The 17,081-nt window shown below is 50.1% G+C and overlaps 1 protein-coding gene across 1 annotated transcript in view; it reads right to left on the bottom strand.

Annotated features, from left to right (window-relative positions):
• Positions 1-16,875, bottom strand: part of IQCJ (IQ motif containing J) — a gene marked incomplete at its 3' end in the record, with an annotated part of 50,512 nt that extends 33,637 nt beyond the window's left edge. Inside the window, exons 1-3 of the mRNA XM_053986473.1 lie at positions 16,578-16,875; positions 1,900-1,964; positions 1,004-1,084 (exon numbers count right to left, since the gene is read on the bottom strand). Coding sequence (XP_053842448.1) covers positions 1,004-1,084; positions 1,900-1,964; positions 16,578-16,586 — 155 coding nt within the window. The remainder of the gene's footprint in view (positions 1-1,003; positions 1,085-1,899; positions 1,965-16,577) is intronic.
• Positions 16,876-17,081: the final 206 nt, after the last annotated feature.

The raw sequence follows: 17,081 nt of genomic DNA, 5'->3' as shown, positions 1-17,081 counted from the left end.
ACACCCTGTCCTAATTGAAGCCACCCTGCTCAGGACTGGACTAAAAGGTCTTTAAAGGTCCCTTCCAACCCGGACCATTCCATGATTCCAGGATTCGGTGGCGTTTGGAATTTCGGAGCTCATTCCCGGAGTCCCGGGGCGCCCATCCCTCCCTTCCCGGCGGGGCGCTAGGTGTCAGCGCGTGCCTTGGCTGAGCCCACTTCCCCAGGAAATCCCGTTCTCCCGAGCCGCAGGGCTCTGCTTGCACCCCCAGAGCGGGAATTCTGCACTTCCAGGGCTGCTCCTTCCAGGGAATCCCTGGGGAACTGATGCTGGATGGGAAAATCGGCACAGAAAAGGCTCCGTGCTGCCCTTCCCTCCTCTGGCTTCTCTGCGTGGGAAAATCCAGCAGATTTAGTTACACAGAGGAAATGGCAAAATGAGTGCAACACTGATGTTTAACATTTGAAACTCGGTTCAGAGGGAATCCGTGTGATTCTGTGATCCAGCCCAGGGTGGTTCGGGTGGGAAGGGAATGGAAATCCCACCCTATCCCACCCCTGCCATGGCAGGGACACGTCCCACTGTCCCAGGTGCTCCAAGCCCCATCCAGCCTGGCCTTGGGCACTGCCAGGGATCCAGAGGCAGCCACAGCTGCTCTGGGAATCCCATCCCAGCCAGGAATTCCCAATTCCCAATCTCCCACCCATCCCTGCCCTCTGGCAGTGGGAGCCATTCCCTGTGTCCTGTGTCCATCCCTTGTCCCCAGTCCCTCTCCAGCTCTCCTGGAGCCCCTTCAGGCACTGGAAGGTGCCAAGGTGACAATTTGGAGCCTTCTCTTTTTTCCAGGCTGAACAACCCAAATTTTCCCAGCTCCACATTCTTAAGCATAGAGAATTGAATAAATTGCTAATTGGGAGTTCTTTTATCCAGTTACACAGAAATCCAGTGTGGATCCTGCAGCTCAGGAATTGGACACCCCCAGCTGCGTTCCAAGGCAGACCCAACATTTTTCCTTACTCACATTTTCACTTTGGATTCCAAGGGCTGGATGTTGATAGGATATTCCTGGATATTATTTTCTTCATCCATGGCGAGCTGATGGCTACGGGAAAGAAAAGAAAATGAGTTTAACTTGTTCCAGCCTGACATTCCTGCAGCCCTGTGAATGAATTCCCTAATCTGGACAAGAACAAACAAGAGCTGCTGATCAGAAGGTGTTGCTGTCTTTGGAAGAAGTTATCTGGACCTCTGTGCCCACTCTTAATAAAAAATGGGAATTTGGATCCAGTTTTCCAGTGGGAACCTGCCTGAATCCCTGTTTTAAATCTCACAGCTGCCACAGCTCCAGGGACAGGCACAGCCAGCAAAAGAGCTGCTGTAGATAAATAAAAAAAAACAAACCCTGGCAGATCTAACAGATATTCCTGCTAAATTACCTTCCCATCCCCACGCTGGAAAGGCTGGAGAGGGAAATGGAAAGGAACAATGGGAATGCTGGCAGCAAATGAGCCACGTGGGGGGTGAGGAATAAATCCTTTGTAATAAATGATGGCCGAGGAGTTGCTGCTGGGAACTGATGGCTCGAAGGAAGCAATTTGAAAACGCTGGAATATCCAAATCCAGTGTCTGGGAACACTGCCCTAGGTGGGAGCAGCAGCATGGATTGGATGGAGCTCTTGGCAGGGAAATTTGGGAGATCAGACCCCAACCTGTGGAGTTAATTTGAGACTTAACTGGGCAATGATATCGTTGTCAGAAATTGCCCTCTTGTAACTAAAAATAGGGATTGTTAATGGGAGAAAGGCAAAATTTGGGATATTGTCTGTGACGCAGAGGATCCCTCAGGAAAGGTTTCACACCTTGGAAAATCCATTTCACTTTCTCATGGGTGAGATATTTTGGAAAAGGCACATTTACCTTTGGAGTGAGTCTTTGCCATCATTGACGTGTTCCAGAGTGTGCTGGAGCCTCCTGAGTTCTTCCTGCAAGGAGAAAGAGAAAAAAATTCATTCTTTTTATGGGAATCTCCCTTGGAGATTTCCTCTCAGCCTCAAGACAAACCAAATTTTGAGTCAATCCCGAAACAAAACAATCCCTCAAGTGCCACCTATGAGATTTTAAACTTAGAAATCCATAACAATGACAAAGAAACCAATATTTTATTGGTAATCCAGCACAAGTTTGACAGGAAATATCAGAGCTATAAAAATAATACACAGAGTGAAAGAGGGAAATTTTCTTTCTCTTCTTGGGTATCTTCAATTCCAGAGATGCTCCTGGGAATCTTTGTTCTGCAATCAAAACCTATTCAGGCTCTTGATGAAGAGATTTCCAGCCTGCATCAGTTCCTGTTCCAGCAGTTTAGTGTGGCAGATGTGGAGCTGGGAATCCCCACATCCATGGTAATTCCCAGGAAAAATCCATCCCTGGCATTCAGCACAGAGGTTTGGCTTAAAAAATGGAATTCTTCTGAGGCACAGCTCAGATAAGCACACAACCTTTCCTTCTCCCACTTTTTCCCTCTGGCAGTTTTCCCAGCCTCCTCCAGAGCTGGGTACAGTAATTTAGAATGTGAAAACAATTTGCAGTTGACTTTATCCATAGCTCAGGGTGCCAAAAGCTGCCTGACTTCCATAAATCACTCCTGGTGTTTGACATCATTTTCCATTAACCCCGGGGTGAAGCCTGAACAGAGAACGAAAAAGCAAAAGCCAGAATTGGTTGTGATGTTTTTGACTATTCCGAATGAAACATCACGGGGCGGTGCCTCTAAAAGCTGGGATAAAAGGCAGCTCTGGAAGGGGCACAGCCAAGTTTGCATAACTGGGAAGAGGAGGAGACAGGAAATCGATCCTAATTTCAGCTGGCCGTCATTAACCGGGGAATATCGATCGGCGCTCCTCGCAGGGGGATTGATGGGATTTATGGAGCTGCCCGTGGTGCTGAGCCCATGGAAAAGGGCTGGGATGCTGCGGGGGCACTGGGGGGGACAGGGACAGCCAGGATGGTGCCACCCCCAGCTCCGCCTCCTGCCCAGAGTGACACAACTCCAGGGAATTCCACTGGAAGGGATCCGCGCTCCTGTTGGAACCCAGGATGAGTTACGGTGCCTCTCTGAGCCCGGATAAAGCAAATACATTGTGAAACTTCCTGGGCTTTTCTTTTCCCTCCTTCAGCTGGATACAGACGTGGGATTGGGCAGCCCCAGACACGGAGACACTGAGGGGAAAAATCCAGGAAAGCTTGAGGAGCACATTCAGAGCAACCTGGAGTGTCTTTTCCTAGTCCTTAACGTGCTTGTTCCATTTATCCATTAATTATTTTTCAGCTTGACCATACCCAGCATCCTGGGGTTTGTTAATTTAATATTTTTTCATTTTTTTATTGATTTAATTGCATGACACATTTGAGTCTGGATTACTTTGGAGAGGAAATACGAGGAGATTGGAATGCAGGCAGGGTGAATTCCAGCACAGCAGGGAGGGGAAGGCAGGGGAAATCTCACATGACAGATCCATTTCTGAATTCCCAGGGGAGGGGTTTTCCCCAGAAAAAGCAGGGAGCTGTTTTTATAGCTCCTGAGCCTGTTAATTTTAGTGACAACAACAGAGGAGTGTTTGAAAACTGAAAGGAAGTCTGTAAATCCAATTTTCAGCCTTTCAGCATGGGGGAATGTCTGTAATCCTCACAAAAGAGGGATGAACTAGTTTGGGAATCAGAAGGTTCCTGTAAAAAGCAACAATCCCATCTATGAAAAAAACATTATTTCTGCAATATTTTCTTCCTGGGGTTTTAGGAGGAAACCTGAGGGGTCTGGGGGGTGGAGGAGGCTCAGGGGGGACCTTGTGGCTCTGCACAACTCCCTGGAGGGAGGGGACAGCCAGGTTGGGATTGGGATCTGCCACCAGGGAACGGGGACAGGAGGAGAGGAACGGCCTCGGGCCGGGCCAGGGCAGGCTCAGGGTGGGATCAGCAGGAATTTCCCCATGGAAAGGGTGCTCAGGCCTTGGAAGTGCCCAGGGAGGGTTGGAGTGCCCATCCCTGGAGGTGTCCAAGGAATTCCTGGCTGTGGCACTCAGTGACCAGGTGGGGATCGGGCACTGGTTGGATCCTGGAGGCTTTTCCAGCCTCGGTGATCCCAGGATTTTGAGATGCGCACGGCACTGGAGAGAAGAAAAGCCCTGCCAAGCTTTCCAGGTGAGCGAGCCCGGATGGGAAGGAGGAGGCTCCGGAGCTGCTGCGCAGCGACAGCTCCGCTCCCAGACCGCCGATGGCTCCCAGGAGGTTTTTAATGCGGGCGGTTCCTCGGCAACTGCATCCCTGTGCGGCAGCCACTCTTCACCTGGAGCAGGGAAACACCAATGGCTCCTCAGGGACACCGGGATGGCTCCTCAGGAACATGGGGATGGCTCTGCACAAACACTGGGATTCTCCTCAGAAACATCACGATGGCTCCTCAGGACCATTGGGATGGCTCCTCAGGAACACTGGGATGACTCCTCTCAAACATCAGGATGGCTCTTCAGGAACACTGGGATGGCTCCTCAGGAACATTGGGATTGCTCCTTAGGACCATTGGGATGGCTCCTCAGGAACACGATGATGGCTCCTCAGGAACATTGGGATGGCTCCTCAGGAACACTGGGATGGCTCCTCAGGAACACTGGGATGACTCCTCTCAAACATCAGGATGGCTCTTCAGGAACACTGGGATGGCTCCTCAGGAACATTGGGATTGCTCCTTAGGACCATTGGGATGGCTCCTCAGGAACACGATGATGGCTCCTCAGGAACACTGGGATGGCTCCTCAGGAACATTGGGATGGCTCCTCAGGAACACGAAGATGGCTCCTCAGGAACATTGGGATGGCTCCTCAGGAACACCGGGATGGCTCCTCAGGAACATTGGGATGGCTCCTCAGGAACATGAGGATGGCTCCTCAGGAACACCAGGATGGCTCCTCAGGAACACTGGGATGGCTCCTCAGGAACACGAGGATGGCTCCTCAGGAACACTGGGATGGCTCTTCAGGAACACGAGGATGGCTCCTCAGGAACACTGGGATGGCTCTTCAGGAACACTGGGATGGCTCCTTAGGACCATTGGGATGGCTCCTCAGGAACACTGGGATGGCTCCTCAGGAACACTGGGATGGCTCCTCAGGAACACTGGGAGGGCTCCTCTCAAACATTGGGATGGCTCTGCACAAACAGTGGGATTCTCGTCGGGAACACTGAGATGGCTCCTCAGGAACATTGTGATTGCTCCTCGAGAACATTTGGATTGCTCCTCAGGAACATTGGGGTGGCTCCTTTAGGAACACTGGGATGGTTCTGCACCAGCATCAGGGATGGTTCCTCAGGAACAAACATTGGGATGGCTCCTCAGGAACAAACATTGGGATGGCTCCTCAGGAACAAATATTGGGATGGCTCCTCAGGAACAAACAAACACCGGGATGGCTCATCAGAAACATCGGGGATGGCTCCACACCAACATCGGGGATGGCTCCTCCCAAACCTGAGCAGGGCCAGGAAACAGCAACGAGCCACAAGTGCTCCTCCTGAAGTTGTGCCTCTGGTGCCCAGCAGCAGGAAAAGCCAAGGAAACTCAGCTGCAGGTGGAACTCACCTCTCCTTCTCCTCCTTCCCACCAAACCAGTCTGGAATTCCATGGCTTGAGGCTGCCTCCAGTGTCCATGGGATGTGGAGATGCTGCTCATGTTGGAGGCTGGCGGGGCATGGAACTCCAAGGAAGCCTTGGAGCACACACTGAAATTCATCCCAGTCCTGGATCTGATTTCCCAGTCCTGGATCTGTTTTCCCAACCTGGATTTGATTTCCCAGTCCTGGATCTGTTTTCCCAACCTGGATCTGTTTTCCCAACCTGGATCTGTTTTCCCAACCTGGATCTGTTTTCCCAGCCCTATCTAACACACCTAAACCTAACCTGGCAGCTGAAACAGAAGGGTTTGAACTGGGGTCTTAAACCCCATCTCATTCCATCACCTGCCATGAGCAGGGACACTTCCACAGCCTGGGATGCTCCTGCTAATCTGACACAGGGATTGGGATGCACAGGACCCTCAAAATCAACCCAGAGCTAAAATAACAAACACTTTTTCCTTGGAGGTCCCACTCCAAAGCCAAAGCAGAGCCAGGGCATCATTCCCAAGGTTTCTCAGCTCCTCAGTTATCCCATTCCCTTTCCCACAGCTGCCTCGTGCTCTGGGAAGCGCTGGGCATTGAGCACAGAGCAGGTTCTGGATGTTTGACTGACAGAGTCCCCCAGCATCCAGCAGGGCCTCAGGATAAGGGGCGTCCTAGGAAAACCTGAAATGCAAACAAAAAAAAGCAGCACGGGAAGCCCTGAGATGGAAACTGGTCACATTCAAGCTGGGAAAGCAAAGAGCTCCACTGGGTATGAATAATTCACAAACAGCCTCAGACAAATGATCTCAGGTCTTGAAGGAAATGGGAAAACCTCTGGAGGCTGCAGCTCTTTTTATTCCTGCCTGGTTCCTGCTGAATGCTGTTTTCTCTGGGGTTATTTTTTAGTCTTTAGAAAAAAAAATATATATGGATATCTAAACAGTTTGGCTGGATGTTCAGAGAACACAGCAGACCCCAGAGAAATCCTTTCATTTTATTTTCATCGCTGGCTGGTAAATTATTCATTAACAGGGATCGTGCAATGGGGGGAAAATTAAAAATTGGCAATTTAGTTTTCATTTGTTGACGTTAATTATTTAGTGTTCTTCCCTTTTATTAGTGGAAACACAGAGGGGGATTAGTCTTGTTCTGGCACTCCGAGTTTGCTCCCCAGACAACTCCCAAATTAGCATTGCTGTGGCTACTTCTGTGGAAAATCCATGGGAATGTGACTCCAGGGCTGAGGTGCTGGGGCAGAGCTGGATTTCTGAATTCCAGAGAAACTTTCGGATATTTTTCCACAGCACTTTGTAAAAAAAAAAAAAAAATAGGCTTTATTTCCAGATATCACCCCAGTCATGGCATTAATGGGGATCTCATTAATTAATCTCCCTGAGCTCAGCCACAAGCACCCAACATTCCCATCAACCTCATTCTAATAAGGAAATATCCTGATATTTAACAGGCAGTGGAAATGGAATTGTCTCCAGAGCAATTTGGTTTGGATTTTGCAGCCTCGCTGCCCTGAAGAGCAAGAGGCAGGAGAAGTTAATCACAAATGCTGGAGGCAGACTAAAACTGAGCTTTGCCTCCCAAATCTCCAGCTCTCCCTAATCCTGCTCCTCAGCTCACAGGAGAACTCGTTCAACACCTCAGCCAATTTTTCTTCTTTCTAATTTCAGTGCCTGCTCCATCCTGAAAAGCTGGAAAAGCTTTAATTCCTCCGAGCTTTTCTACCCAGGCAGCCACACCAGTCCCAGGCTCAACTCTGATTTTTCTGAAGTACTCTCCAAATGAAACCTGCCACTCATTTATATAAATATATATAAAATAATAATTAAATCATGATTAAAACCCCACCTGGCCTTGTGGGAGTCCCCATTGCAACCAAGCAACACCTATCTCAAGTTTTTTAACAAGTTCCTGAGAGATAAAACTGCTCCTGGTGCTGCTCAGCTGAGAGCCTGAGAGCAAATAATCCCAGCTGAGCCTTTCCAGGGAAGTTCAATTCTTCAATCACAGAGCCAAAATCCCGGTTTTCTGCAGCAGCTGATCCTGCTCCACTGCATTTCTGTGCTGGAAAATGTGAAGGTGACCCCAGGACCTGCAGCATCCTCAGTTAATTCGGGTGGGGTCAGCTTATAATGAACTGAATTAAAGAATATTGGCTTGATTGGGTTGTTCATCCTGCCCTCCCTGGCTGAGGTTTTTGGTGCATCCTTACAGAGGGAAGGGGCCTTTTCCCAGTCCCAGTTTCCTGCACACACACATCCCTAGGAGGGTTTCAGAGACAGATCCACCAGGACAGGAAATTAAAGGTCTCAGCTCCCAGACATCACAAGATCAGATCAAAAACCAAATCAAATCCCAGCGTCCACAAACAAAACCTGGGATAATGAAAGGAGGCCCTGGCCACGGGAAGGGGGTGGAATTACATCAGCTTTGTTGCCCTTCCAGGACCTTCCTCCAAACTAAACCAAAATGCTGCATAATTGTTCAGAGTAAAAGAACCCCCAGAAGTGACACAACCCCCCTTCCCTCACTGCCTGCTCTCCCTGCAGTCTCTGCCAGGAAGGAGCCTCTGCTTTGGGTTTCCAAGCCCAAAACTGAATTCAAATGTCAGAAAGGGTAATGACAGAGCCTTCCTTTGAAATGCCTCCCTCCTGCCTCCATCCAAGGGACAGAAAGGACACAAACTCAATTCCCCAGAGCTTTGAACTCCTCTGCCATCCAAAAGCAAAGCAGAGCCCTTGGGCTCCCCCATGGCAGCATCTCACTGATTAAATCTCTTCTTTTCCAGCTGCTTTTAGAACACCTTTCATTCTCAAAGTTCACAGGGACACCAAAGACCTTTCACAGCCGAGCCTGAGAGTGAAACATCCCATTTTTTGTCAGGTTTAATGCTACAAGAATGTCAGGAACACCACGGAAACAACACACAACCACTGCCAAGCTGCACCGGGGTCACAGGAGTGAACTTTATCAACTGGAAAGCAGCAGAAAAGGTCAAACAGGCACAAGGAGTCCATCCCTGTGGGTCCTGTGTGTGTGGAGGGGTGAGGGGGAAGCTGGAAGGAAATGTTTTGGAAATGCTACGTTGGAGCTGCTGCTTTAATGCTCTGCTTGGACCTCTGGCAGCTGCAGCATTCACAGGAGGGATCTGTCACAATCTGGCTTTAAAAAATACAAATGTTGGTGCTGGGTGTTCTCCTGCTGCCTTTGTCAGGGATTGCTGGAGCTGGTAAAGGTCAGATCACAGGAAAGGCTTTCCAGGGAGATCAGCTCTGGCTGTGGGAGGAAAGGGCAGCTGGGTGATGCTTTGTGATCTGTGTGAGCCAGGCAAAGCTCAGTGCTGGAAATGCTGCAGAGATGCTTTGGCTGCTGGGGTGTTTGGGGTATTCCTGTCACGGGAAGGAATTCCACCCCTTCCATCCCTGTGCCGGGCTCTGCGGTGGGACACGGAGCTGGGATGGGGGAATTTGAGGCACAGGGCACACCATGCCATGTAAAGCACTAAAACCACCATAAAACATGAGCCCTACATTTAGGGATTAAGCCCAGGAGTATCAACTGGGTCCCTGATTCAGTGACCCCTTCCTTGTTGGAAAATACATTTTTATAGGCAGAAGAACCAACACAAAACACCAAAGTGCCAGGACTGCAGAGCTGTGCCATCCCAGTCTGAGGAACTCCTGAGAGCCAAACTCTCCTGCTGGAGAATCCCAGGGTGGTTTGGGTTGGAAGGGACCTTAAAGCACATTCAGTTCCACCTGGGACAACTTCCACTGCCCCAGGCTGCTCCAAGCGCTGTCCAGCCTGGCCTTGGACACCTCCAGGGATCCAGGGGCAGCCACAGCTGCTCTGGGAATTCCATCCCAGCTCTCCCCACTCTCCCAGCCAGGAATTCCTTCCCAAAATCCCATCTACCAGAACAGCTGCATGGAAAGAGGAAAAGCACTCCCAGCTTAGTTATGAGGATGGTGAGCAAAAACAAACCAGCAGTGAAGTGTTTCTTCCTTCATCACACAAATAATTAGGAATACACAGGGCTGTGTGACGCTTTTTAAATAGGATCTCGTGCTGCTTGTAGGAATACAATTCCACAGCAATAGTTTATCCTGGGAAGTCAGCTCAGTGGGGTTACAGCGTGCCAAGTTGAAATGGGAACCATTTGTTTTCTGTCTGCATTGCAGCAGGAGCTGGCAGGGTTTTTATGGAGCATCCCTGACAGCCTCCAACTGTTATTTTTCCAAATTAACGCCGTGCCTATGGAGTTAATGGGAGTGCAGGCAGCGAGGGGTCTCTCCACAGCCTGGCCTCGTGCTCAGGATCCTTTGCAGGAGCAGAGAATGAAATCTGACAAAGCTTTCTGTAATTACTGCTCTGCTTCACGGGATGTCCCCCCAGGCACCCCGTGCTGCTCTCTGACAAAGGACACGGCGCCACTGCTGCTCCCCAAACCGAGGGCACAAAGAGTGGACACGTGGAGGGGGCTCGGAAAACCCAGGGGTTTTAGATTTGTGAGGATGTGGAGAAACCACCTCTGCCTTTCCAGAGGGTTCCACAAGTCCTTGACCCACCAACATTAATTTCTGGAGAGGGCTCGGAGAGTTTTACCTGAGGACATCCTGGGGGAACAAGGAAAGGCAATTCCTGCTCATAAAGGGGTGGATTGCCCCAAAAATTCAGCCCAGAGGTGATGTAACTCCAAGGTGCACATTCCTCCTGCCACGGGAGCTCTGGCTTTGGGAGAGAACGAGTCACACAAGTCTGCTCTGATGGAAAATAAAGAATCCTGGAATATCCTCAGCTGGAAGGGACCACGAGCATCATCCAGCCCAGCCCCTGGCCCTGCACAGGCACCCCAACAATCAATCCCACCCTCGGCATCCCTGGGAGTGCTGTCCCAACACTCCTGGAGCTCGGGCAGCTTTGGCAGTGTGCCCATTCCCTGGGCACCCTCTGGGGGAAGAACCTTTCCCTGATTTCCAACACTAGACAGGTAGCAAATCCTGCATCCCTTAACCTCTCCAATTCCTGTTTATTACAGAAATATTCCGTGTTGGATGGCTCCAGGACTTATCCTGTGTCCCAGAATTTCCAGGCCACATCTCCTCTCTCAGCCTCACCCTTTCCCTGCTGATCCCTGCCCACCTCCAGCTCTGGAGGTGCCACCCTTCTCTTGTGCTCCTCCTTTCCCTCCTAACCTGCATTTTATCCCTCCTGGATAACAAGGAATTCTTCCAGCTCCAGAGCAGCTTTAAACAAGTATTTTACCCCTCCTAATATTAATCTGGCTCCTACAGAACAGCAGCTTTGCCACTGGACTGGAGCAGGGGAATCCATTTTCCAGGAGCAGCTTGTTTTTATTCCATCAGCTCTCCCTTCCCAATGATGCCTTGTCCCTTGCCTTGCCCCGACAGATTTTTGCATGCAGAACTTTTTCCAGATGGCAGATTCGGTGCAGACAGCAATTTGCATAATTTAAATCTGCTTCCTGGCATAAATTATAGCACAACGCAGCGCAGGCTTTGATTTCCAGCTCCTCACAGCCAGGGCTGGGCAGTGCCCAGGAATTGCAGGTGACTCTGGAAAACCCTGGCTCAGCCATGGCACGGGGAAGAGTTGAAACCAGAAATATTTCCTCATGGAAATGATAATTCCCAGGGGAATGTGCTCCAAAGAGCAGCATTCCAGTGAACTCCAGGAGCTCGGTGGCTGCTCTGGAGTGAGAAGGTCAAGGAGAGCTGCTGGTGATGAAACTGGATTTTCCCACAAGGACAAACACAACTCTGGGGGTGTTCCAGGAAGGCTGAGACAAATCCATGGTCAGTGAATCTCTTTCCTGACTTTCCAGTCCCCAGAAGCCGGGCTGAGAGCCGGAGTCCCCTCTTTGGGATTCACAGCACACACCCTGATCCCAAACGTGTGGGGTCACTTGGGATGCAACCCCTCCCAACAGGGGCCTCCTGCCAAAAATGAATTATTCACCTTCCAGAGGCTCCAGTTTACACCAACCACAAGTTTCTGTCTGAAAATACACCCAGGAACAACTGAGGGATGGAAGCACTCGGAGCAGAAATGTGCTGGCAAACACGGAATGCAAACAGATCCCTCTTCCAGAGAGCCCCACAAGAGAAGCCTGAATCCCAAAATAATCCCACTGAAACAGACCCTGCCTTGCTCCCATCACTTTGGTGGCACAGTGGAGCCATTCCCAGCCTTGGCACGTGCTCTGCACTGAGGTTGGCCAGGACTGAGCATTCCTTTTTCCATTTGGCACCGGGACAGACACAGTGGGCCCAAACCCTACAGTCTGCAGCCATCTGGGATGCTGGAAACAGCAATAAACTCAAAAAGGGCTGTTTTGATCTGTTAGCACCCTGAGCAAGCCAATGTCTTCAAACATTTGTGTGACATGTCTCAATTAATGCATTTTCATTTCTGCCCCAAGTGTTTGCGGCCTTCTCTCCCCGTTAGAGGAGCATTAATTCTGCCACTCCCTGAGTCCTGAGTTTGGGCTCCCTGAGCCCCATTTCCACTGTCAGAACTCGTGCTTAGAAATGTCAGATGCTAAATTCCTTAATTCCTTAATTCCGTTATTTGTGGGGTTATGACAGGCCCCACAAGGCTGAGGCTCCTTCATCCCCAGGCAGGGAGCACCTCCATCCCCTCATGAAGTCACCATGAAATGCCACACAATCAAGGCCATATTTTCAATTAAAATTTGCCTTGGAATATTCACAGGCTGCTCCCAGTGCAATTCCTTCCCCTCAGCCCTGTGTGGATATGTTTGCTCTGTCCTGATGGTGAATTCCCATCAACTTTCTGCCAGGGAAAAATCCCAGAGGCTCCTCAGTGGGGATCGCATCCATCACCCTCAGGCCTCTGCTTCACTTTTAATTACAACACTCAGGATCCTTCCTTCAAATCCTAAACCCGAAGAGAAAGGAGCTTTTCTTTTGCACAACATCCATGAAATTCCCTGCTCCAGTGGCACCCATGTGCTGCTGTTTCCAGAACTAAGGGAGAGATTCCCTCTCTTTCCCCTTTTCCATGGAAGATGAGTTTGCCCCAAGTCACAATCACTTTAAAATCAGTTGTGCCTTGTGCCCACACTGCATTGTAAGGATCGTTTTCCATCAGCAACTGTGCTTGTAAATGGAAAATTCAGGTTTGTTTTGCCTGGGATATGTTGCAGTTTGAACACTGGCTTAGTTTAATTATACCCAATTTGGGTCTTTAGGTGTAGTCAAATCCCATTTCCAGCAGAACTTTGGGATGAGGAGTTTGACACAAATCAGCTGAAGTCTGGCCTAAAACAATCCTGAGAGGGGCTTACACAGACACCTTCCCCCATTTAGGCTGAGCCTAAACCCCACCAGCATTCCCAGACTCCTTTGGCATCTCTCCCTTTGCGAGTGGACATTTTCCATCAGGATTCCAATCAATGACCACACAGCCACGTCACTCTCGATGGAAAATTCCCTTCAGGCACTGCTGCCCCCATCGGATTCCTCAGGGAGACAAGGAAAGGATGGGATAAAAGCTTGGGATGTTTTGTGGATTGGGAAAACAAGACAGGAGATGAGCTAAAATCACCCTGAATTTCAGGCACCTGCTCCACACTTCTCATTCAGTTATCAGCACGTAAAAACCACTTTAAATACCTGATAATTGAAGGAATTTAAAGGATTATCAGGAAATTAATTAATAAAGGACCCTCTCTGTGTCTTGCTGAAAGCAGCTGCTCCACATTGTTTTAAAAGGCACCAAGTTGAACATTCTCCAACTGCTTTTTTAATAAATGTAAATAATATTCCAAAGCAGGGACGAAATGCCAGCAGTTGAGGGGTGGCTGAGCCATCCATGGCATGCAAATGAATTCCCTGCCTGGATATCAGGATGTGGATGTGCAGCCTTCAGGAATTAAATGAGCCCAACTTGCACAGCTTGTAAAGAGCTTCCCAGAGCTCCCAAAAATCCCTTTTATTATTTATGTGGGAAAAGCAGAGGAGCAGCAAGGGGGAAGAGTTGCAGGTGACACCAGGAGTCAGTGAAACCTGACAGAAAATGCTGAATTTTGGTGAAATGGAGGGCAAATAAATTAATCATGAACAAGGGAAATGCAAAAAAAAAAAAACAAAAAAACACTGGAGGATGTAATTGGATTTACACACAAAAGGAATGGCAGCATTCCTGCAGCTGGGAGAGCAGATCCAGCTTCCTTCAGCAGGAATCATGGAATTATGAAAGCTGGGAAAGGCCTCAAGGGTATTCCTAAATCCAACAGAACTGCCTGGAAATCATCTCCCATTCCTAAGGGATGGGAGCTCCTCTCTGCCTTGTTCCCAGCAGCTCAGCCTGGATCATCCAGGGGGTTCACTGGCCCAGTTCAGTGTCAGATGGGTTCTCAAATTCCCACTTTTCCACAGTTTCCCTGTTTCCACTCTGGGCCCAGCTCTGCTTCCCCTCCCTTGACATCCCTTTAGATGAGGGATTGTCCCAGTTCAATCTCCAGGTCTCCCAGAGAAAGGGGAGAGCTGAGATTTCCTTTTCCTCGTGGATATTTTCCCAGCTCTGTTCTTTCCTCAAAACCACTCTCCAGACCCTTCAAAGGCTCTGACCTTGCTAAATGGGAATGTCCCCACAGCAAGGTCCTGCTTAAAACCTGGGATGGGCAGAACTGCCCAAACTCCAGCTGAACCCTGGATTAAGATCCTTATTTCAGGACACATTTCCGTGTTTTCTCAGGGTGGTTTTACTCTCTGTAGTTACTCTCTGTATTTACACTCTGTATTTACACCCTGTAGTTACTCATCCATCCTGTTGTAGAGGAGTGAGTTGGAACTCAGGTCCCAGTCCCTGTTCTCAGGGGACAGCACGGAAATTTGGGACAACACCTGGAAATCTGGGACAACACCTGGAAATCTGGGACCACACCTGCAGGTGTCTCTCCCCTCCTGCCCGCCTGAACCCAGGATGATGCAATCAGGATTTCCAGCTGTAAAAAAAATGGAATATTGGCTTTGCTGTGTTTTCCCAGCTGCAATCAGGGCACTGAGAGCCACAGGGGCCCTGAAACAGGAAAATTTCCCCTTCAGAGAGCTCATCCAACCAGTTTGTCATTCATCCCTGTGTTTTCTTTGGCTTCCAGGGAAATTGCTGGAAGGACAAACATTCCCTGGCATTTGATCTCTTCCCTGTATTTCAGGTCTGCAGGAGCTTTTGCACACAAAGCCAGGCTTTGGCCCCTGGGCACACAAAGAGTCTCCCTGGTTTCATTGGGATTCCAGGAATCCCCAAACTGCCACAGCAGGAACCTGCAGGAGCCTTGTGACAGAAAACCTGAGTTTTAAGAGATGTAAAGCAGGGAAAGGACTCCAATTCTGTCTGTGCCTTGGAATACTCAGGGAAAGAAGGGAACAAAAATATTGGAGACTATTCCAGAGGTTAGACAGTGCTGCACTGGGAACATGAAGTAAATCCCAGCACCTACAGCTCAGGGAAATTCTTATGGATTTATTTTATTTATAAGACCCCTTCAGAGCTTCCCCAGCCTTTTGGGAAGCTGAAAAACTTGAACCAGCAAAGGGAATCCAAATAAATTCAGCTCCAGGTGAGTGAGATATTCCTAATGCGGCCTTTTTGTCCCTGTGCAATTTAAGAAATGAGTTTCCAGTGTCTGACAAGTTGTCTGGGAAAACAGAGAAGCTTGGATTAATTCCAGTTTGGGAGAAATGAGAATTCAATATTTGCTGATTTCCAGCCACCCACTCTGGAGCTCGGAGCTGTGGAGGATCCATCAATCCCAACGTGTTCAGCCTCCTCCTCCTCCCATGAGGAATGGGATGTGCAGGATGGATCCTCACCTGAGGGTCGGCTCCCTGCCCTTGGAATTCCTGAGGAACCATCCCCAGCTCCCTGCCTTGCCTCTCAGTGTCTCTCCCTGCTTTATTTCCACCCTCTGGTGTTTATATCACTCCCATCCATCACATCCCGATGGACAGCCTTGGAATGAGGTTTGGGAAAGCCTCGTGGGATGTCTGAGCCCTGGGAATGAGGTTTGGGAAAGCCTCGTGGGATGTCTGAGCCCTGGGAATGAGGTTTGGAGTTTGGGCTGGCAGGAACCACCCTGTGGAAGCTGCTCCTGATGGAATCTCTGCTCCAACGTGCTGGGAAGATCCTGGATGCCCAGCCCAGCCAGCCCTGCTACAACTACTCCGGCAAAACCCCACAATCAATCCGGCTCCGGGGAATGATCCCAGTGCTCTGCCCGCCGCCCGGATTGGTCCCGCAGCATTCCCGGGATGACCTCATCGGGATCCAGCCCCGAGCCGGCAGCGCCGGGAGCTTTTCCGTGTTGACAAACAGCGGAACTCTTGGCTCCAGGAGCCCTGCATGGATCCGCCGGCTGCTCCAGCGCTCGGAGCTGAAATCCCTGCGGAATGCCGAGGCTCAGAGCCGCGGGCTGCTCCCCCCGGGAAGCACAGCCGCGTTTTTTCCCCCCAGTAATTGCACAGGCAAAAGAAAAAAGGCGGTGAAATCCAGGGAAATTCTGCCACAGCAGCCCTGGGAATCCCTGAGAATCCTCAGGCATCTTTTCCAAGCGCTGTTTGGGATTGTTACCACCCGGAGACGATTCCCTCCTTCCCGAGCACGGAACCCAGCCTTAAATTCCCGTAATAAACTTACAGCTCGTCAGGAATCGCATCGCGTTCGCTCCAGCCGCCTTCTCCAGAGGCAAAAGTGCCGCCGGATCCCAGCTTCCTTAAGGAAATGTGCCTGCGCATCCCTGGCGGTGTCACATCCATGTCCCGCTGGGCACCCCGCACCCCGCCATCCCTTCCCTGAATATTCCCGAGGGAGCTGCTCCATCCCGGAGCTGCCCGAGCTGCACCGCAGGGAGCTCGGGCCGCTTCTTGGGGAATTCCGTCCCTTACCAGCCGCATGGTGAAGTTTCCCAGGAAAAGGAGGCAGGAACGCGGCTCCTCGCGGCGCTGCCTCCCGCGGAATAGCAGGAGACGGGAGCTCACCCTAAAGGCACCAGGAAAACCTCAAAGAGAGGGAGGGAAAAAAATGGGAAGAGCCGGAGCGGGAGCGAGCAGCCCGCAGGCAGCGAGATGAGAAACTTCTGGCACGGCTCCAGCGCAGGGATGGATCCGCTGTCATTCCCAGCCGCAGCCATGGGAATGGGGGGAAACTTGGATTTACGGGCGGCTTCGGAGCCGCTCCGATCGCTGCGAGGAGCGTTTGATAGCGAATCAGCGAGGCTGGGTCCGAACGGGAGTGGCGGGGTGGGTGTGTGCAGCACACAGAATTACATCAATCCGAGATTCTGCTTTATCTATTGATTCCATACATTCTATTTTCTATTTTCTATAATTTTCTATAATATATAATATACAATATACTATATATAATATACAATACATAATATATAACAT

The sequence above is a fragment of the Vidua macroura genome, chromosome 10 (genome assembly GCF_024509145.1).
Source record: "Vidua macroura isolate BioBank_ID:100142 chromosome 10, ASM2450914v1, whole genome shotgun sequence".
NCBI lineage: Eukaryota > Metazoa > Chordata > Aves > Passeriformes > Viduidae > Vidua > Vidua macroura.
The sequence above is the reverse complement of the archived record's forward strand: the minus strand, read 5'-3'. Positions and strand labels throughout refer to the sequence as shown.